Source organism: Pararge aegeria, chromosome 22, assembly GCF_905163445.1.
Source record: "Pararge aegeria chromosome 22, ilParAegt1.1, whole genome shotgun sequence".
In the NCBI taxonomy this organism is placed as follows: domain Eukaryota; kingdom Metazoa; phylum Arthropoda; class Insecta; order Lepidoptera; family Nymphalidae; genus Pararge; species Pararge aegeria.
Genome location: NC_053201.1, coordinates 13,492,035 through 13,515,600, shown reverse-complemented (window position 1 = coordinate 13,515,600; position 23,566 = coordinate 13,492,035). Strand labels below are relative to the sequence as shown.

General features: G+C 37.3%; 1 protein-coding gene across 1 annotated transcript; it reads right to left on the bottom strand.

Annotated features, from left to right (window-relative positions):
- Positions 1 to 2,817: 2,817 nt before the first annotated feature.
- On the bottom strand, positions 2,818 to 22,560 carry LOC120633654 (protein krasavietz). The gene is made up of 11 exons (XM_039903949.1): positions 22,386 to 22,560; positions 21,968 to 22,039; positions 12,311 to 12,487; positions 11,096 to 11,196; positions 10,199 to 10,337; positions 9,489 to 9,654; positions 7,848 to 7,959; positions 6,350 to 6,481; positions 5,198 to 5,344; positions 3,810 to 4,005; positions 2,818 to 3,214 (listed from the first exon to the last, which is right to left on the bottom strand). The coding sequence occupies exons 2-11, from the start codon at positions 22,026 to 22,028 to the stop codon at positions 3,186 to 3,188; spliced, it is 1,260 nt and encodes a 419-aa protein (XP_039759883.1). The 5' UTR covers positions 22,029 to 22,039; positions 22,386 to 22,560; the 3' UTR covers positions 2,818 to 3,185.
- Positions 22,561 to 23,566: the final 1,006 nt, after the last annotated feature.

The window sequence follows — 23,566 nt, the reverse complement described above, 5'->3', positions numbered from 1 at the left end:
CTGCTGATATTGAAACTATATTCATATTGCAGAAAAGAGCTGTACGGTCAATATATAAACTTAAATCACGTGAATCCCTCCGTGAAAAATTTAAAGAAATTGGTATACTTACGGTAGCCTCACAATACATTTATAACAATATAGTATTTGTAAGACAACATATTAGTCTTTATAAACAAAAAGTGGATATAAACAGTCGACTTACAAGAAATGGTCATAAATTAGTGACATCTGCATATCGTCTGCGAAAGGTGCAGAAGTCATTTGTGGGATTGAGTATACGCTTTTATAATATGATTCCTAAGGTAATTTTGGACCTACCAATCCATAAGTTTAAAGAATGTGTTAAAACACATTTATTACAGCGAGGTTATTATACAATTGATGAGTTTCTTAATGACAAGGTTGCTTGGAAGCATCCGGCTCCGCTTTCATCTCTCACAAGATAGAAAAATGAATGTTAAAATATAAAATGTAAATTTTTGATGTTGGAAAAGAGCAACTGCTGAGTTTCTTGCCGGCTTCTTCTCGGTAGAATCTGCCTTCCGAACCGGTGGTAGAGTCACTACACACGGACAGACTTGACGTTTCAAAAGTGCTTGTATTAGGCCTACTTGAAATAAATGAATTTTGAATTTTGAATTTTGAATTTTGACCACTTGGGTTCTCACCCTCTGTAACGCTTTTCTAGCTCACATGGCTAACTAACTTGGTGAGAAAGGTAAGTCAGGTTAGACAACCTACACTTTGTATTCTTAAGGTGCTAAGTACTACAATATCACCAGGTTTATAATTTATTCATTTAACCCATACTTCGCCCTTGGTTTTTTTTTTAAATATTAATAGCGGGCAAACGAGCAAGTGGGCCACTTGATGTTAAGTGCGTCACCAATGCGTTGCCGGCTTTTAAAGGAACTTTTTTATCCGTCCCTTGAATAACCCTAGATTGTTTTTTGAGGAAACACATCAGATGGCAGATTGTTCCATAATTTGCAAGTACACGGTAGAAATGATCTGGTATTTCGAACAGTAGAAGAATACCAGACATACAGATGATGAGTCAGAGAACAGGGAAGGAGGTATTAACGCAAACAACTCTTCGGAACACTGTCCATAGAGTCGATAGAACACACAAAGGGAGCAATCTCCTCGGTGCCCCAGGGACTCAAAACTGGAAGTCAATTTGTTATTGTCAACAAGTCGAACAGCCCGCTTTTATATCAGATTTAATGGAAGGAGTTGGTAAAGAGGTGCCCCAGCCCAAAAATGTGAGCAGTACTCGATGTGAGGTCTTACTTGCGCTTTATAGAGCTGGAGTCTATGCTTTGACGCAAAGTTACGTTTTGCTCTGTTGAGCACACCAAGCTTTACCTTCCAAGTGAGCGCGGAATTGGACTTCGTTCGAGATGTTGACACCGAGGATCCCAATGCTATTGGAAATAGTGACAGTGTTCTGGAACTGACGTGCTGCAGTGAACGCGGTTTTTTTAGATGTAACTAAGAGCGTAAGCACACGGCGTATTTTTAACGCGCAGACGACGCGCGTATTAGGAACGCGCGTCTTCAGCGCCGTAGACGCTGATTGTTGCGTTTACATTATACAATATCCTAGTAATCAATCAGCGTCAAGAAATGAATCTGGCAGTTCACTCCTAAATGGGGATAGCAATGAATCGGTTACAAATGACTCCGATATCATATCTGACATGTATGATGATATTGAATAAATAAATCTTATTCTCTTATTAATAATCAAAGTGCACTTGTCTTTTTAAGATTGATTTAGAACTGTAACTGGTCAATAAATAAATAGGTACATAATAAATAAATAAATACTGGTTGTTTTCTTACCTCAATGTGATGAGTTACCGTTCTTCTGCCGATATACATGATCTCATTACTGTATTTTGGCGAGTTAACTCCGGTTTTAGATACAAAAAAAAGTTCTTGGAATGACGGATATGACATTCGATAACATTGAATTCGAGGAGTTTCTGATCAAAACGCAAAAGCTACGAGCGACTACAGCGCGTATACGCGCAGTAGAGGCGCGTTTCACGATCGCCCCGTGTGCTTAAGGTTAGAAGGTTGCGTTCAAATCTCGTATGAAGCGCGTATACGCGCGTCATCTGTGCGTCGCCTGCGCGTATAAAATACGCCGTGTGCTATGGCTCTAACTGCGCAGACTTGGGTCTTGGTTATACCTATCCTAATTAAGCTTATAGGAAAGTCCTAATAGAAGTTTAAAGGATTACGTAAATCACAATGTAAGATGGTGATAACAAAAAAACACACCTGGATTCTAGGGCTTTATTTTTCAACTATTTCAAATTACTACTAAAACCCTAGGATAGCCTAGGCCGCTCGGATAGAAACGCTAATCAGCTGAGCATGTTTGGAAACCTCACAGCATTTTAAGAGCTAGTTCAGACATGGCGGATTCCGCGAGGAACAAGTTTACGAATCTAGTTATCTTCTTGTGTACGTGTACAAATTATTTGTGTACTAATGTACCTATGTAATTAAAATTGCCATTATTTAAGACCTATTTGAATAAATAAATATAAGACTGACTTTCGGTGTGACACCGTTAGACGATCGCTAGATACGTAAAAAACGAGTACCTATAGAAATACTTGAAAATCTATGTAAAATATATCTCAATTACATTTCAGTTTACCAAAAAAAACTAGTAGCAATTAAAATAAAATAAAAAATTCCACGGATGAAAAAATTACAAGCGTATTTGATTTGAACGTGATAAACAACAATCAAATACCATTGTATATATGCAGAGATAACAAAATAAAACACAAATCCAGTGTTGCCACCATTTATTGGAATTTTACTAAAAAAATTGAATAAAAAATATTGTATTTCATCAACATGTTACTTTAGCAATGAATAATATACAGTTGTAGAAAACGTCCCGCACGCGTCGATGTGCTACGATTATTATGACATTCAGTATTATTTATTTATTATTTCTTATGTTTAATTTTAATATAATATATTTATTCAGTGTTGTCCAGGCGGCCGCGACGTGGTTACGCGAGCTGGTTGTCGGTTGTCGCGTGGTTACGGTTGTCAGATGGTTGTGGTCGCGGTTATATTTTGGTTGTGGTTTGGTTGTATGGTTGGTGTGGGACGGCGCTATGTGTTCAGTCTCACTCGCTGCCCTTAAACTAATCTTCTTCTTCACCGCTTTCAGATTCTGAAATTAAAAATATTTTCAATTTGTTAGACTACTAATAGGACCCCGTGTTTTTTTGGAGGCGCGAATCGTAGTAACTGCCAGTCTAATTAAAAGAAAAATGGTGTTTGCTGAGAAAAGTTAGTTATATTACAATAATATAGATTATACAACATACTTTATTGTGTTTGTCTTTTGAAACGCGGATGAAATTTGGCGAAGTACAGCTAGATAAATAGAAACCCGCCTACTTCGATGGGATAACTTTAAACAGTATAGATACAGTAGTTCTAGCCTACACACACATACATTAATAAGCATTATCTCGTATATGATAATGAAGTCTCGTGGTTAATGGATGCAGGCTAAGTATCCGCAATTCCCGTACGATTGCTTTTTTGGCGAATGCATCGAACCTCAGTATGCCTATACATTCTTACTCTGTGGTTCTATAATAATAAAGCTGTTTTTTTTATTTTGAGCAACATTAGCAACCATATCTTTATGTTAGTGAATACTAACATATAGATTAACTTAATGTTGCTACAGAATTGTAGACATTATATCTATAGTAATAGATTTAATTGTGAAGATATGTAGGCGCATCAGTACACACCTTCCTCAGCGTTCTGGAGCCACTCCACAAAGCGCTTCATCTGGTCCAGGAACATCATCTTGCCCTTACTGGAGTTGGTATCGCGGTACCACTTGAGGATCACCTCCTCCGAAATCACGTTGCTCTTGTACAGCATCAGCACCAGTTTGCTGAACGCACGCATAAAGCTCATGTTCTCGTAGCAGTACTCCTGGACCTGGAAACGGGGGAGAAATGTTTACGGACCGAGAAAAACACAAATTTCAGTGCATTTTAGTGGTTTTAGTTGCTCAGATTGCCATATCGACAGCGCAATGCGGTAAACTAAGCAAGCGCTGGATCTACCGAAAGACTCAGCCGAACCAGGCTCGCGAAGTTATAATCCACATCGCTCCGACTCGTCATCAGGTTTCATCATTAGAAATAAGCATACAATGCCGCATATTTTACTTTATTAAACAAATGGTTTGCACACACACTATTTTGTGGGCTAAAATTTTACTTATTTTTATTTATCCTGGCCTTTACACCGCTGAAAAAATGCGTTCTTGAGACCTGTCAGTGGGTCATATAAAACAATAATAAGCAGACATATAAACTGTATGCTGCAAAGTATGAATTTTAAAAGAACTGTTTTAATGTTACAATTTGTGCAATATTACAGAAAAAAATATTATCCGCAAGGAACACCAATTCAAAGTAACATTGTGCATTCTGTCACATATTATTTGATTAATTTCAACTATACTGTGAAATATCTGTACACTGGCAATGGGAGAATGTGATGGACTCTGTTAATAAATACAAAAATAATCATATTTTAACTATCACTATCAGCTAAATTTCGGTAGTTAAAATTGACCACACTGGCCAAGTGCGGATCGGTAGACTTCACAAGTCTTTGAGAACGTTATAGAAAACTCTTAGGTATGCGCGCAGGTTTTATTACGATGATTTACTCTTTTTTATGTTTATATACCAGTGCTCGACTGCAATCACATCTGATGTAAGTACGATGTATAAGTAAGTGATGATGCAGCCTAAGGTGGAGCGCGCTTGCCTAGAAGATGCCTATCCACTCTTTATTTGAAGGTACCCCAGCCAAAAAAAATTAAATATTCAAAATTAATTTATTTCAAATATGCCTTAATATAAGCAACAAGCTCTACAAACTGGAAGGGCATTCCAGATCCTTGCAGTGCGAATCAGAAACGAGATGCAAAGCGCTTCCGCTGTATAACAACCTCGAATCCTTCGCCGTTAAACAAAGTGATCTTTTAATAGCTCAAATTAAACACGCACGTTACTCTACCGGCATGCACTTCTAACTAAAAAGTTAGATAGATGCATGCCGGTTACCGAACTTGGCACCCCGAAAAGGAAGCCGAAGCTCTCAGTCAGAAGCTTACCTTGGTCAGTAGTGCACTCTCAGCCTTAGCCGATTGCGCGAATGCTGCCAACAGCGGCGTATAGTGACGCAAGTGTTTCGCTGCCTGCTCGGCTAATAGCTCCTCCTTTTTGTTCCACTCGCCGCGAGACATCACGCATTGCCAGATCTACAACAAGTTTCCACTATTATAAACTAAATTTAGACTATTTTAGAGAGTTTAGTACCGATAGGTTAAATAGCTCAGATTGCCAAATCGACAGTGAGGTGCGATAAACTAAGCGAGCGTTGGATCAACCGAAAGACTCAGCCAAACCAGACTCGCGAAGTTACAGTCCGCAACTCTCCGACTCGTCATCAGGTCTCATCATTGGAAATAATGTTTACTATAAAGATTCTTCTTTTGGTTATTCGTATTTTAATTGCTTTGTATATCTCAGATTGCAATGTCACAATTTAAATTTTCTAGCTAGCATCTTATTAACAATCTATCTCTACTAGTCTTCTTTTAGAACATTTAACCCCAGTGTGGTAAAAACTACACTTAAGGTTACACGCCCATCTAGATTGAGATCCCCCCCCCCCCCCCCCCCATCCAGTCCTTTATACCATAATTTACAATATTTCACCTTTGAATCGTGTCAATTTGCTCTTAGTTATCGGCCTACACTTGACAATATGTTCATCTTTGTTTACATTATTCAAAACAGCAATTTGTTGGCCACAATGATCTGATCTTAAGTTGTTTGCTATCGACTTACCTAAGATATAACAGTTGATAAAAATATCTAAACATGATGCTGAGGTTGCTATGATTCTAGTAAGTTCACTAAAAGCATAATTTAAATAAGTTAAGCAACCTACCTAGTCGTAGTTGCATTTCTTAGTAAAATATCAACATTAAAATCCCCGCATGATAATAATAAGTTAATTAACAATCTTATAAATTACATTTCAACTTATTTCTACTTAGTATTTCTAAAGTAACAACTGTTTTGGTACAAAATTACGTTTTATAATATACACCAGCTATTTGATTGTTTTGCTCTACAGCATAGGCCTCCCCAAGCGTTCTCAATTTATTTCTTTTTTTATAATAGTCTACAAGTGCCCTAAAACACTGTTATTTATTTGTTTGGATATAAGATGTAAGAAATAGATGAATAGCACTCACGATAGCGACGATCTCGTGCTCGGGGATGGAGTGCCGCTGGGCCATGTCTCGCAGCTCGGCGATGAGGTCCCGCACGGGCCGCTCGTCCGCCAGCTGCTCCAACAACGCCTGCGTCAACTCCCTGCGCGCCTCCTGCTCGGACAACGGGAACTCTGCTCAGTGCAATGCCTCTCAACCAGTTCAACGTTTATATAAAACGTAAGCTGTGGTTTAAGATTTGGTTTATTTCTCAAAAGAATTACAAAAATTCGCTTAGTTGAGAAAATATTAAACTTTTAAAATAAAACATGTTGTGAGCGTACACTATAGAAGGTACATATAAATCTATAAAGCATAACTTAATGCAGCTAAAATAAAATGAAGAAAATTCCTATTATAATATTAAGGATTACACATATGATAAAAAAGCTTGGGTATGAATTGCTCTTACTTCATAGCCCAACATTAACTAGACTGTGTGATGGTGATAACAAAAAAAAACCTGGCTAAGTTTGTTGTGGGCTCTCGTAGACCAGGGCGCGTTTGGAACCCTCCTAGCTTTAGTTTTAAGTTGACGAATGCAGTTATCACCATCACCTAACATTAGTGTAATATGTTAAATGTATGAACGCATCATAAGTACCTGTAATAAGGTCTACATGAATAAAACATATTAAAATTTTGATTTTTTTTAATTTTGCACTTTGCTTTACAGGTCGTACGTCCGTCCGTTTTACAGGTCTGTTTAAACGTATATGTTACTAACGCATGTAATTGTATGAGCCACTTCACACAGAATACAGTATTCCGGATCCAGTAAAAAATACCTATTCTCCAAAATAAGCAGCAATCCGATTTACATGTCTGTTGAAGCGTATGTAGGTGCATGAGCCAGTTCACACACATGACAGTATTCCGGTTCCAATAACAACAGAGAGTACTGATCCGTTTTATTGGATCGAAATCGCGCTAGGGTTGGTAGTAGAACGGGGGTGCGGTGTGCTGCACACAGCCGCCATTAACAACGTCCATCCTCGTAGAAAGTAGACGATACACCGACGAACGGGAGTCCAGTATCGTCGGATCTGTTAAAATCGGCCCTGTAAATGCTGTGTGAATATTACTACCAGTAGCGACGGATCAGTTAAAATGGATCCTATAAAATCGGATGTTCTATGTAAACGAGTCCTTAGTCTTAATTCAGAGTTAAACCCCATAGGTCGGCCGATTTGCGCAGTGGGCAGAAATCCTGCTATCTGAGTCCAAGGCCGTGGGTAAGATTCCCACGACTGGTAAATGTATATTTATCATAAAAATATTCATCAGTCATCTTAGTTCTCATAACACAAGCTACGCTTACTTTGGGGCTAGGTGGCGATGTGTGTATTGTATTTATTTATTATTTTAACTCCTGCATAAGCAGAAGATAAACATTATATTATCCCCTGACAAGAGTTAAAATTAACTTGTCCACCTGAGCAAGTTGTCAGCACCAAATTGTAATCAGTTGTTAGTTTACCTGGGAGGCTTGAGCACGATGTAGCCGCAGTAGTTCGGCCAGGCCGCGCGATGCGAACGAGGAGGCAAGTACCTCCTCGCTGCGACGGTTCAGAGGCAAGAACTCCAGCAACCTGTGTTCAAAACAAATGTGGCATTAAAAAATTACCATGGTCGATATAACCAATTCCAATTAACAACTTTACTCGACGCTAGGCGCTTTGAGTGGAATAAAACTGCAAAGCAGAATATATAAGTAGACAGTTTTGAAAACCTTTCTGACGCAGCGGTGAACGCTGTGTTAGCCAAGCTACCATCTCAGACTGCATCATCACTTACAATCAGGTGCAGTCAAGGACTAACTTGTAGTAGAGAAATAAACACGAGAATGTCGACATATGAAACGACTTGATTGGACACAACACGCATTGTTCGTAGTTATTCATCATATAAACATAGTAAAACGATTATGTCGCAACAAATATGACACCGCCGCCAAGTGAGCGAAGTGCCAGTACAATGTAGCTTTACTCTGCCCCAACATGACATATGGTTTCTAGCAAAAAAAACCACTCCAAATATGTTGGGGCAACCAATCTCCTAGTTCAGGTTACATCCATATTTTCTGCCTCCTTTTTTGGGTTAATACAAAAAAAAAGATTTCACGTAACATTAAAATTACATGAAACATTTTGTTTTTGTATTAGTGCCAGGTTGTGTCCAACTGATATGTCTTCTTATTATATAAATCTACACTTCTGTATGGTTAGGTCTAGCAAAACTTGAAAGCCATGGATGGATTATTTTGAAAAGCTGTGTGTGGATGGGTTCATTAACTTAATAATATTTTGTGTAAAGAGATTTATTTATCTGTTCGAAGAGGAACTTTTTATAACAACTCAGCATTACTGACTAGCTGAGCATACAATTGTCACTGAGCATGGCATGCAACTTTTGTTGATCTGGGTGCAGTGTGAGATTTTCGACCAACGTTAACATATTCGATCGCGTGAAAGTTAACTACGATTAGTAAGCGCCATCTAGTGACAATATGGTTTCCCAGTTTGCAGTAAACCGAGGTAATAACTTTAACTTTTAACTTTGCACCCTGCGCGTAAAGCAACATGCTCTGTATTACGACATTAATTACAAGATTAAAAATAAGTAGTGAACCATTTTGCGCCAACATATGTTGAAGAAAAAAAAGGTTATATTGAAAGCAGTGATGACTTATGGCTCGGGAACCGGGACGCTAAACTATATGCCTCTTCCGATTCTATTTCCGATATAACACCCATAGAATATACAATTTATCAAAAATTTCAAGACACAGACAATAAATCACAGCTAAGTTGGAAAAGTACTAGAAAAAATAGAAATTCCCGTAATTTATACTGTGTGGATAGAACACACGTTTCGAAGAATACACTCTGGGGTTACTGCTTTAGGGTGGATAACTAGAATGACCTGGGGCTTTACTACCATCGCTTAGAACAGCATTATCTTAAAACAACAGTTTTTATAAAATAACTTGGAAATTCCTAATAAAAGGATCGTAATTCTGTAGCAAAACATCAACATTATTATAGTAATACTGCTTCAAGAGATTGTAGTAAGGCCCCAGTAATGATGATGATACCGAAAGCCTTTATATCACACGCACCTGCCTTCCAGTTGTCCCTTCTTGAGCGCAGTGACCAGCGTGTTGACGCCGCGCTCCGCCTTCACCGTGGCGAACACCTCCAGCACGAAGTCCAGAGCCAGATTGTCTTTCAGGATGTGTTCGTTCATCAGCACTAGTAACACCGATGGTGGCACGCAACCGTTACCTGATCACATGCAACAACATTAGGAGTCTAAACATGTCGCAGTCAAATACAATTCTACACACACAGACATTACATAAAAAATTTCTACATATTAGTGAAATGATGCACGTCCATGTACGGCTAGCATGGGCAGGAGACAATTATCTCCCCGGGGAAAGGATACAATGTATCTTCTCCCACAGCTTTATCAACTCCTAGCATTGGTGCACAAGTGGAAATAATATCCAAATATATTTGTAATTAAACAGAGGTAAACTTCTCCTATTCCATATTCCCGTGCTTTAGAAGGGTGGACACTGTAATTATATCCCTAACCCTTAATATAAGTTAGTATAAGTTGGTGTAGGCTTAGTATAGGTTTAATAAGACGCCCACGACAAACTAAACAGAGTGTTTTTTGTCATATAAACATTACACTGTCACTTTATAAAGCAAGTTCGTAAGGGCTTTAATTAATACCCAAGCTTTTTATCAAAGCCGTCAGTCAAATAAACAGTTCTATACTATCATTCATACAAACATACTATTATTGATGAGTACACACCAATCCAGAGGGCAGTCATCCGGGCCAGTTTGATGCGTTGCAGAGGTTCGAACCCCTTCAGGTACACGAGGACCTTCTTCATTTCCTCCTCGAACATCTTCTCCAGATATTTGTAACGACGCATCAACTTAACGAACACCTGCAACGGAGACCTTCCCTTGTAGATAACTGATAAAATACTTTTAGGTGGAAAAAGACTTTTATAAACAGATCAGCATTAAAAACGAACGAGTATGTGTTTGTCCACACAAGTGTTCAGGACTCTAGCCATTTTTTTCATCATTTGAAATTTAACAAGAGTTAGTGGGCTCCCGTTCATTACATGAGGTCCTTAGGCGGATGTCGGGTAATCTTATTCGGACCCTAAATATACCTATGGCAATGAAATTAATATTAACAGTGAGCATTTTGAGAATCTAGAGGTTTTTGAATATTTAGGCATTCATACTTTTGTCTGCCATTTTTTTTATTAAATATCTAAGAATATGTGATTGTCTGTCTGCTTTCAAATGTACTATTTAATTTAAAGCAATTATAATATAATAATTAATTAAAGAGACAGCAATCTCACCCGCTGGTAAGTGGTAACAGGCTTACCAGTTAGGGGTATGGCAGTTATACTAAACCCATAATACCCCTAATCGGTTTCTACGCGACATCGTACCGGAACGCTGAATCGCTTAGCGGTACATCTTCGTCGATAAGGTGGTAACTAATCCAAACTTGCTATCTACTGCTGGGGATCGAACCCGGAACCTCCCACTGAAGACCGCAGCGCTCAAAGCGCCAGGAAGGTCGCCAAACTACTCAGAGCGTTATTATTAAAACGTTGCATGCAGGATGCATTGAAGATGTTTTTTCCACTTGTGGTTTTCTTATTGATTTGTTTGGACATACTTGTTCAAAGTTGCGCATGGTCTCCATATCCTCGCTGGCGTTGAAGATGCAAGTGTTAGTCTTCGGCGACTCCCCGTCCATCGACACCAAGCCGCCGGGCACTGTTGGTCACATTATATATAGGTCAATATTTATCTTTGGACATGTGTATAAAACATGTTGTGTTTGTTGTCAGAATTATAACGAACGAAAGGTTTTTGTCAACATGACAGTTCAGGACTCTAGCCAATTGTATCATCATGTTAAATAGAAGTCAGTTTTTTAATTTCATTTGAGAATTTCAATTAGAATTTACAGTATGTCAGCTGCCTCTTTCGTTGACTTAGCGTCTAGAATTTGGTTCCCGGGGTCAAGTAAAAATTGGCGTTTTTCACTCCCGTGCTCTTATAAGGTGGGTTGTGTGTGTCTTAGTCTCCAAGAGCATGTTAAGATATCGCTCCCACGCACTAGCATCGACGTGTGACCGTTAAAACCCACAAACAAAGAGGTTGCATTACCGGCTGTTATTTCAATTAGTAGATGAAATTTTGTTACGTCTTAACCAGTCACCAGTGAATGTTTGATAAGTAATCTCCTTACTCAAGTAATAAACGAAATGACTGGGCGAGAGTTGTTATACTAAATTTGTTCTTTACTAGTCTTATTATGTAAACAATCTTTTAATTACGTTTTATTTTAAATAAGTTTAAAACTTAATAAAAACAAAGAAAACCTCTTAAAGAATTTTTAGTATATCTACGGTGTTAAACACAATGCCTCAGAGATCACGTAAAGTCGTCAGTCGTAAAGTGGCAACAGTCGTTAAAGCCCCCGCAACCCAAACTGGAGCAGTGTGGTGGACCCATTCTCTAAAACAGTTTGTCCTATGAGAAACTAGGCATGTGTGCACAGCAGCACAAAAATTGTATCTTCTTCCACAACTATCGGAACCGGTCCGAGGTGAACACGTAAATCTTATCTCTTGTCGTATAAATTGTATCCCCTGCCTATGGTAGCCGAGAAGGAGGCCTTAAAGCAATAGTTACCAAATAATGTAATTGTAATAATTATAGGGGTACGCTTCTATTTCCTTTAGCTTTCCTGTCGTGCTTTAGCAGGTGAACACGTAAATCTTATCTCTTGTCATATAATTTTTATCCACTGCCTATCATAGCCGTGAAGTGAGGCGTAAAAAGGCCGCATACGTCGCTGTTACAACACAATGGGGGTACTCACGCAGCAGGCCGCCGGCGATGAGCACGTCGAAGATGACCTCGCCATAGCGGCGGTAGTCGAGTTTGGAGCCGGCCGCGTCTAGATACTTGTAGGCCGCCTCCAGATCCCCCCCGGACCGCTCGAGCCCCGCGACCAAGGCGTCGCGGAACCCGTTCGGGTCGTACTTCTCTTTCTCATCTGCAACAAAGGAACATTGGGTGAAACGATCTATACATAAGAGTGTAATACACACGAATATAAACTAAAATTGCTGTTTCCAGATTATAGATGTCCGACCGACGCTAATGTTGTGATAAAAAATTCACATGAGTTGCCACGTGTTCGTTCTCATGAATTTATGTGTATCGGTAAAGTAACTATTATTTGGCTGTTCAACCCGTTGAAGAAAGAGAAAGAGTCTGCAGAAGCTATTGATGAAATGGCGCTTGGTCTGTTCTTTTGCTAGTTCGACAGATCAACTGGTCCGAAGTTACATTAGTTAATCTATTCACTGCTAAGTCTTCGGGACTGAGGTAGTTGGTGAACTCCCACATAACCTTTGTCCTGCCCAAGGATCGGAGGTGGCAATAAAGCTTTTCCACCACGCCATAAAAAAAGGTAGTTTGTAAACAAAAAATGAATGATTTTTTTATTTACTACCAAACCATAACCTTAAGTTACTACCAAAACTTACTTATAGGTCAGGTTAAACGTATTAAAACTTTAATAACATGTCAAATTTGTGCCGCAGCCAATGATTCGAACGCAGCAATAGGTACAGCGTTCTATAGCATTAGCTGCGAGGTTACTTTCGCACTACGTCGACACCAACGCGGCTAGGAAACGCACGCGTTGGCTCTAATTGTGTGCCCCTTTTTATGACATTAATAACTACGTGACCGCCGAATATCTCTCATCATATCAAGAATACCGTAGTCCCAGTAGCGTACTACCATAGAAGCCGAAAAGCCGCGCTTGCGTTACAATATATAGGAATCACCAGGCGCTATAAACATTACAGAGAGCAGAATTCACAGAAACACTTGGGGAGTTATTTTTTGATTTTGGCAAACAGGCCATATAAACTTCTTTTAATTATCAATCGAAATTTCCAGTTATAATTTGCGTGTTGACCTTAACCGTAGTGTTTTTCAAAGATTAGTTGATAATGTTTGTCATTTAGCACAACAATAAGATTAGGAGGAGTTAAATTTGCCCTTTAGGTAATTGGGCTTGCCCAAATTCAAGACCCTAGTAGGAACACCCCTGCGTAGTCCATACAAGAATTTCAAGCGATTTAGCGTTCCGGTACGATTTCGCGGAGTAACCGATTAAGAGTGATGATGGTACGTGTCAGTGGTAATTACTCTGTGTCGCCTGCGCGCGAATTCTGAACAAGTGCTTGCTACAGAGATACACCACAAGAGGACCATTGTGAAACAGTTTAAAATACAAGTCTATAAGTATTACAAGTATAGTATCTTTCATTTAGCAAGCACTCCCCTAAAGTCCCATTATTCCCATCCCACTATATTGGCAAGCCACTATATGTAGGGTAGGAATATGGGTTTAAATCAGTGCCAGATTAACCACGTAGCAAGAGTAGCAATTGCCCCGCGCGAAAAGGGGCCGCGCTATCTGACTGACTGTCTGTCAGACAGACAAACACGCTCACGCACGCAGATATCGCCTATAGTAATTTACTACACTATTAATTACCCACAAAATTGTAACCTATAGATAAAAAATACGTATTGTATTTAAGATACGTTTATACGTATTCAAGATACGTATTGAGAATTGAATTGTATTTTTTACTAAAGAACCCATAGCACTTTATACTAAAGAACCCATAGCAGATCAAGGACTCTTTTACAGAATTTGCTACGGGCACCGCGCTTGCTTAATCAGGCACTGGTTTGAATGTAAATAATTGTCGTACCCCTAACAGATTAGCCCGTTACCATTTTAGACTGCATCATCATTAAACAGCAGGATTAATAAAGGGCTAACTTGCAGTGGAATCCTAATTAAAAAAATTGTGTTAGTTCGTAAAACAATCTCATCATTTTTAGTAAGGCGACGACGATAAAATATAACTTGCTAAGTAATGATAAGAAAGAAAAAAACATGTCCGGGAGGGTTGATTAACGAGTTCGCGGACGCCATGCGGACGACAGATGCGAGGCGGCGACAGCGGCCCGGCCTTTATGTACCTATGTGGCATCATATGTACCTATGTCGCATCATTTCACGAACTGACGGACAGAGATAGACATCCATATACAACCACGTACATAAACGGTTTCCCTGACCAATTTCGTCGACTGTGGTCAATCTCCAGAAAGATTTGTCAACTACCCGAGAGATTTTATAGTGCACGAGTATGTGAGCCTCCCCACTGCACTCTATTCTATTGCTCTCATAGTCCGATGTGGCGGCATCACCGACACGAACGGAAAGAGATCAGGCGCAGGACTGACGTGCACTCCCGAGGCACGGGCAAAAATTATCAAAACTTCGAGCTGTGGTGCTATTTCTTGACAAAAAAACCCAATTCTATTTTTTATTTACCCGACCCGGTGATAAAATCCAGGACGTCGTGATCTGGAGTCGAATGTGTTAATCCTAAAGGCAGTTCATCCATATACATATCATACAAACATTTTCCAGTTGTGGACCCATGGCCTTGGTGTCACAAAGTAGGGTCGCTGTACACTGCGCCAATGAAATATACCTACAACGACGCGAAATAATAAATTATTATCACCTACCTATGCTAACCGTGGTGCTAAACTTAAGCAGATACCGCTAGTGTACTAGAAAAGTAGCAAAGATTTCATCTTTGGAATCTGATAAAATAGTTCTGCGCATACTTTGAACCACAAAGATGTCAGAGTTCAAAAATCTCATATTCTGCAGCCGTGAGTCAACCTACGCTTGACCTATGAACTTTAAAGATAACCTTAGGTAATAGTAAATTTATATAGCTTCATCTGATGTCTTTAACGGCGTTTTATTAAACAACAAACTCTCTCGTTGGAAAGGTGACGCTTTTCCTAAGATTTTATTTACGGCTCTTTCCAGAGAAAACATGAAAAATAATATTACAAAAAACATAAAATTTAACTCTTCATTATACTAGAAATCTAAGGGCACCGCAAAAACATTAGTCGCACTGAAAACTACGATCAAATTAAAAAAAAGTCATCAAGTAGGTACCCCAGGTCTTACATAATTTTGAGACGTCACGTGTTTGGAGTAACTTTACTACCAGTAGAGATGGCACATTCTTAAACCGGCAAGAAACTTGGCAGTTCCTCTTCTCCAATATCAACCATTTACAGAATTCATTTATCTATCTTGTGGGAGATAAAAACACATTTTGTAAAGCAACTGTAATTATGAAGTTTACCAATTGTATATTAACAACGCTGCAATAATCGGATTTCTGTTCAAACGTATGTATGTATTGGTAGGCCCAAAATTACCTTGGAGATACTAATAAATGAATTCATTTAATGCATTGTTACAGGTCAGGTTGGATATAATTACATTATAATTCAAAAAAAATTCAAAATTCATTTATTTCAAGTAGGCCTAATATAAGCACTTTTGAAACGTCAAGTATGCATGTTTGTGTGACTCTACCACCGGTTCGGAAAGCAGATTCTACCGAGAAGAGTCGGCAAGAAACTCAGTAGTTGCTCTTTAAAAGTAATAAAAAATAACTACTCAAATGATTTCAAAACTTTTTGCAGGACACTAAATATTCATTTCTAGTAAGTCGATTCATTACATAATATTTTTATTTATAATTAATCCAGCCATACGAGTTAAGCGTAAACAAACGTATGGATATTTAAGATTTCATTTAATGTATATATAGAATACTGACATCGTATTGCCTTGGAGGTACCCTTCTAGTTGAACGAGATAAATTGTTATTGTTTGTATTGACAGAGTTCGCGATGCGTTGCATTGACATTGGTTTCCAATATTACGTAGCGCTCTACCTCGAAGGCGTAGCGGTTTGCAAGTTCCACTATAGACCAAAAAGTCCTAGAATTCGAATGAGGTGAAACTCCTCATTTTTAAAACTGTCCTGTCAGCGAATTTTCTCGATTTTTGGTCCCCTACACTCAATCCCACCAATGATTTCCCACCAAATGATTTCTTTGCCTTTCGCAGACGATTTGCAGATGTCACTAATTTATGACCATTTCTTGCAAGTCGACTTACTGTTTATATCCACTTGTTGTTTGTATAGACTAATATATTATCTTACAAATACTATATTGTTGATTATATTTAGTTTTTTTTGCTCGATCAAAATAATGTTAATAGTTTGCAGTGTTCGATATCTTAACTAGTAGTACAAAACCCCCCTACCATATAGCGGGTTTTTTTTAAATGCTTTTAAGGGAAAGAAATAAATGAAAAACCAAAAGCTATTTTTTCTTTATAATAAAGACTGGAGGAAATGTTACTATTACCATTACGGATGTGATATTGAAATTGTGTTCATTGATACGAGTCTGTTTCTTTCAAATGCTAGATTTTTCTAGATAGCTAACCAGAAAATCTAGACATCGACACGTGCGAAAATTTTAACGCTCAGTAAACTAAATATGAATAAAAGATAATGCAAATAAAATTGTAGTGTAGAATGCCAGTACAAAGCGCTTAAATCTGCCGGTGAGTAAACAACATTTAATTGGCATGTTTTCATGTATGTATACCTGCAATTAACTGGTTCTATTTACTCATGAATGTGTTTTATCACCACTAAAGACAGTATTCAAATTCAAAATGGCAAATATTTAAAATAAGTTATTTCGTAGTAGTTACTAAAAGTGATTAAAAAAAATAAGGAATTTTTGAAAAATGTAATCGAATTAAAGATTTCTTGGAATATACGAGGGCGTCCTGGCAATTGCAGTGCAATTACGAAATTTAGTCCTAGGCATGTCAAGGGTTGGCTGGTGTAATAGCATAGTGGAGTGGAACAATGTTAGTAACAGCCGCCGCCGCACCGCGTAGGGCGTACTCGCTTTAGGGTGTTTTTAATGCACCCATTTGTTATTCATGAATAATACAATATTGTTTTCTATTGAACAATAAGCATTGGGCCACGCAGTGTGATGCTAATATTTTTTAGTTTATTCAATCGATCAGCGTGAGCCATCATATTCATTTTCATATAAAATTAGAGTAGAATTGGAATAATGGACATAATTAATTACTTTTTTTTTTCTAATGATTTCATTATTCCGGTTAGATTTTTAAATACTATTTATACAATTTGCCGTTAAAATTGTTTGTTTTTTTTAATATAATACTATTTTTAAACTACTAGTGGACCAAAAAAAACTGTCTCCTTTTACAACACATTGTTAGGTGTAATAATTTAAAAGGATAGGATACTTCTCGTTCGTAAAAAAGCAGTTTCCGAGGGATGGACAAATAACTTCAAGAAAAGATCGACCCGAATCTATTGCCAATATGTCGTTACCTAAAAGAGGCCGTGCTAAACGATATCAAAAGAATTACAATGATCTTTGTACAGAAGTGTAGTGTAGGTATGGTTTTTGTATAAACGATCTAATAAGGAAGTGTTAATGAAAACTCGATTCCAATGCCATTGTCAACACCTTGCGACTATGTAAATGACACTTAGATATGCCTACCAGGAAAACCGATAGGGCGCACTAACTGTCACCATCGCCAGCCGAATGACTGTTTCACTTACACACCTCACTCACACCACAGCTCACTTATAGAAGAAAAGGTTAGAGCTGAACAGTTATTGATATTATTAACCCATTACAGATCAATTCTACAGGGCACAGGTCTCAGAATGAGAAGGGTTAAGGCCGTAGTGAACTTCACGCCGTTCAGGAAATTATTAAGAAATCTAGGGTGATGTTTTCTTTTACAGTTAAAGTGAGAAATATTCTGCAAATCTGAAAGAGGTGGTCGAACTAGGTCCCCCCGAAAGCGTGAGTCCTAACCACTAGGCTATAAACACTTACTGGATTCTTAATAGACCGTTATCGAAATGGTCGGTGGAACTAACACTGTACGTCGGGGTGCCCTGTCATCAGTGGCGTGCACAAAGGGGTATGCAGATGATATAAAATGCAGAAAATGTCCAATACGAGTTATAAATACTTAAGGGTAGGCTTTTTATAACTCTTACAATGCCTATTCTTAGGATTTTTTAAACTCTTACTGCAGATTATCTTCATTTTATATCATCTGCATATCCCGTGCATACCCTCTATGCTCGCCACTGCCTGTCATTATCATCATCATCATAAGAGACAACTATTTAAATTTGTTTGCATGTTTGAATTAGTTTTTTTTTTTTTATTGGTTCATTAAACTGGTAACAACCAATTACGTTATCATGAGAATAACATAAATAAAAGAGAAAGACAGGAGATTGAAACCTTCTAGAAATGACCACAGCATGCTTAATTAAGATAATCTAAAAGCTAATCAAATAAAGCAAAATTTAAAACTTAATACCTGCAATACTATAAAATGAATAGTGATGATATAAAATATATATATCGTTAAATATATAATAGTTCGCACTAATCTCAGACACCTATGTTTATTATTGTTTTTGTTTCATTAAAATCTGTTTATTTGTATTTTAAAAGACTGAAATAGCATTTATTTGGTGATGATAATAATCAATGCGGTTTTAAATAAAAGCGAAACATGAATAGCGCAGGCGGGTGATGCTTCGCGGATTACCACCGGAGTATATTTAGTAAAATAGTAGATTAAAGTTTGTATGAGACAAATTAACTGTGAAGTAAAGAAGTATATTGAGGTCGCCGAAATGAGGCTAGTATTCCACACATTGTAGTCAATGTTTATTTATTTAATACTCCATTATTGTATTTTAACTCCTCACATAGGTGTGCCTATTTATAACTCCTCTGCGATTGGCATTCAAAGAGCTGTAATACGTACCTAGATAGGTATGTTTCGCACAATACATAGGTATCTAACGGGTTGTATACGTTTCAAAGTATCGCCGAGGGATTTGCCAAACGGGAATGTAGGACTTGGAAATGACCCAATTTCGTTACTTTCAGTGATATTGAGCTTACGCAGTTTATACTATGTACCTACTTCCCTTACCTACTCACAAATGGTCGCTTAGCTAACTATAACTAATATTATAAATGCGAAAGTGTGCGTTTGTTTGTCCAAGAAACAAATCAACTCGATTTTTGGCTTATCATAAACCTATTACCGGTCCACCACAGAGCACGGTTCTCCTCCCACGATGAGAAGGGGTTAAGGCCGCACTAAACCACGCTGGCCCAGTGCGGTTTGGTGGACTCCACACACCTTTGAGAACATTATGTAGAACTCTCAGGCATGCAGGTTTCCTCACGATGTTTTCCTTCACCGTTGAAGCAATTATTTTAATTACTTAAAACGCACATAACTTAGAAAAGTTAGAGGTGCGTGCTGGGAATCGAACACGGCCCCCTGAAAGTGAAGTCGAGCTCCTACCCAATGCGCTATTACCGCTTTTGGCTTATAGTTAGTTGAAAGGACGGAAAGTAACATAAGCGACTTTTGTCTTTGAGAAACAATTCTCAAACTTGGTTTACAGGAGTATTCGTATATTTAATAATCTTTTATTCAGGTCCTAACGAAACAACCTACTAAAGTAAAGTCGAATACTTTACTTTTGGCATTGAATTAGTTAAAAGGACAGAGCTGTTACATAGGTAACACGTCTCACACAAGCAGCGTTATACGTAGCATTGTTGTGTGTCTAATATTCGAAATTTACACATGTTTGTGAATAAATAGAGGGACACAATAAAATTAATTTTCAGACATTCAAATGTAAATTCAGCTATTCATATATTTTATTGTGAATTAAAATCAAAGAATAGGTATACATAAATGAGAATGCAAGCTAGTTCAAATATAACTTTCAAATACAACAATGCACACTGGGTTGAGCATGACCCAGATAGCTAGACTTATAGCCGTCTATGGAGATATCTGTACCAACACAACTATTCCACTGCCAAATCTATAATATTAGCTAAGGAAGAACCTCAAGAACTACCAGTCAGATTTGAATAATTATTTTCGAGATATGTAGCCTGTTGAATAAGGAAAGTATAACTAGGCTTGAACTCTTAAGATTTATGTGAATTCAAGAGTTAGTTAATCTATATATATAAAAGGCAAAGGTGACTGACTGACTGATCTATCAACGTACAGCTCTAACCCACTTGGCGAATCGGGCTGAAATTTCTAAGTATTTTCTTTAATATGTCTGCAATCAATGCTGTCCTGGAGGCTAAACCTGACTATGTGTTTTCTGCTGAATGGATGGATATCGTGCAGTGTCTGTGTTGTGAGGAGTTGGGTTGGGTGTAAATGTAGAGAAATAACTCTTAATTTGTGTGTTTTTCTTCCTAATATTCATGAATTGTTATGTTTTTCCTTCTTGTTGTTGTTTTTTTTATTAGTGCAATTGCCTTCGGAACTGGCTTATAAGTATTATTAATAATAATAATAAATAAATCTACTAGTTGATTTCCAACTATATTTAGTTCTAGAATTTAGTGTCTGTAGTCAAGAAGGTTATAAAAAGTATAAATAAGTTAAATGCTAACATATAAATTTATATTTAACCATTTTATTTGAAATTAACTGCCAAGTAAATCAAAGCCAATCTAAAACAAAAACTGGAAATACCTATTGAAATTTTCAGCTAGTTCAACTGAGAAAACTGCAACCTTGAACAAAGGTTAATGCAAATACTGAGTTTAGCTTGCTTATATTTGAGGTATCATACATTTAAACCTCAGTATCCCCGATACCAATTCTAGGATTTAGTGTTTCAAATTCCAAATTAAATTAAATTTAACTCTAGGAGGAATTGTCACATAAAATTTTGTATATAACAAATATAATGCACCTAAAATTTGTTTTAGATTAGATTTAATTATTAAACAAAAATGTTGTTCAAATCTTAATGTTAACTGGTAGATTTGGCTACCAAGCGATAGGGCAGCCTTTTATGTTCAACTCAGTCTTTGTATTTCAATGCTTCCTTTATTTAAAATTTATAGTAGTGTACAAATAAAGAGTATAAATAAATAACCAAAAATAACTATGTTCCACTTTGAAAAATAATCGTATTACAAAGTGTACCTCAAGAAACTGCAAATTGTTTCAGGTAAATAGGTATACATTGTATGACAGAACTCTTTCTGAATAACTGCTGCGCCTCGAACGAAATAAATAAAGCATGGAATCTCATAAATTAGTTTCGTGGAGAAATCTTTGGATGCATGTATACACAATATTTCACAAGCGCGTTCGCCTAAACCCTTAAAATCTTGTGGTTGCTACGTAAATGAAATAACAATTCCATGACTTACCTACGCAATTAAAATATTTATATTTACTTGCCGTAGTAAGTGGAACGCTATAGTAATCTACAGAACTTACCTATTTGTGACTTATTAGGTTATGCGTGACGAATAATGATGATTAGGCGGCAATTTTACCTTGTGCGAATTTATACATAACTATTTTGTGCAATAGTTGGCTACTTCTGCCCTGTTTTGGAGAAATCGATAACACAAAAACATTTTTTTAGGTAAAAAAAAAACTCACCTCTTTTTCTGGTCTTGATCCGTTGACCCGATAATACTGGTTTTTCTACCTTTTGACTCATACAATATATTGCTGAAACAAAACACGTGGCAATTATATGGATGCTTCCGAGCCCGTTATACAGGGGGTCATCGCCCCTTCTGTACACCCTATACGGCACAAATTATATATCTTTACATAAAACAAGATGGATTTAATAAGTAATAGCCGACGCGTACCCTCTAAAAGAGCCCAATGACTGAAGAGAACGCAAAAGGGACTCTTTTCCCCTTATTTGAAAAAGATTACACCTTCACGAATGACTCAGCAAGGACTACAGAGAAATCGCGTGATTCTACAAAATTCAACACCAAAACGACAACGATCGATCCAATTTGTTCGTAATGTAGGTTTCAACCATATATGCACTGATACTTACATTATTACAGGTTATGTAGGAGCCTTTTACTCCTTTTGCGGGTTCTCTCGGACTGCGCCTGTTCCAAAAAGAAAGAAACGCTGCTGCGGTCTCTATTCCTTCGAGAACTAGAGACAACGTGTATGAAGGCGCCGGATATCCGGTTTATAGGTCACGAATATTGATTCAAATCTTCTGCTTAAAATCTCCCAAGCTTTAAATAAGTAATTTATCTTCTCGATCAGTCGAAAAAATATATGAATTAGGAATAATAACCAAGAAGGGAGGAAAAATTTAAAGTAGAATTCTTGCTTTAGAGGATTAATTCAAATCACAACATGAATCCGCGAAAAATAAAATGAATACGAAATTGTGTGAAATTAATCTTAAATTTAATCGTTTTATTTTTAATACGCGACACAATAATTTGATAAATTTATTATAACTTTATTACAAAATCTCAGTTTGAAAGGAAAACATATGACTAAAATGGCAGAAAGACATCCATAGACAATTTATTTTTCATCTCTGACCTAAAATATTTAGGAGATAATTGACTACTTTAAATATAATTAAAATAAAAAAGTCGTTCATGAATCATAATAAAGTGCGCATTTGAGTAATAAATAAAAATATACAATTAATTAAAATACACTGACCTCGACCCTAAGTCAACTAATACCAACATTATAAACAACAATAGTGTAATCTATGGACTTAAAAGGTCAATGCGACATAGGGGTGTCCATTCATCGACCTATTTCCCTCAAGCCCGATTTTTAAAATAACCAATTCGTTAAAGCACCCAATTTTCTAAAAAAAAAATATATTATAATGGAGATATCACAACAAACATGCGCCTTTTAATATAATAATTGACGGCTGATTGGTGCAGAGAGCGGTTCTGAGTCCTAGGCTATAGGTTCGATTCCCACAACTGGAAAATGTTTGTGTGATCAACATTAATGTTATGCAGCGTCTGGGTGTTTATCTTCATGTTATAAGTATTTATATATATTATTTATAAATATTCGATTCTATCAGTAGGTAGGTACGCATTACACAAGCTACGCTTACTTTGGGGCTAGATATTGATATATATATATTGTCCGTAAAATATATATGTATATATTATTTAATGGTATACCGTATAAAGTAAACTGCTGTAAAATGAAAGATCATCTTCATTTCAATCACAGGAC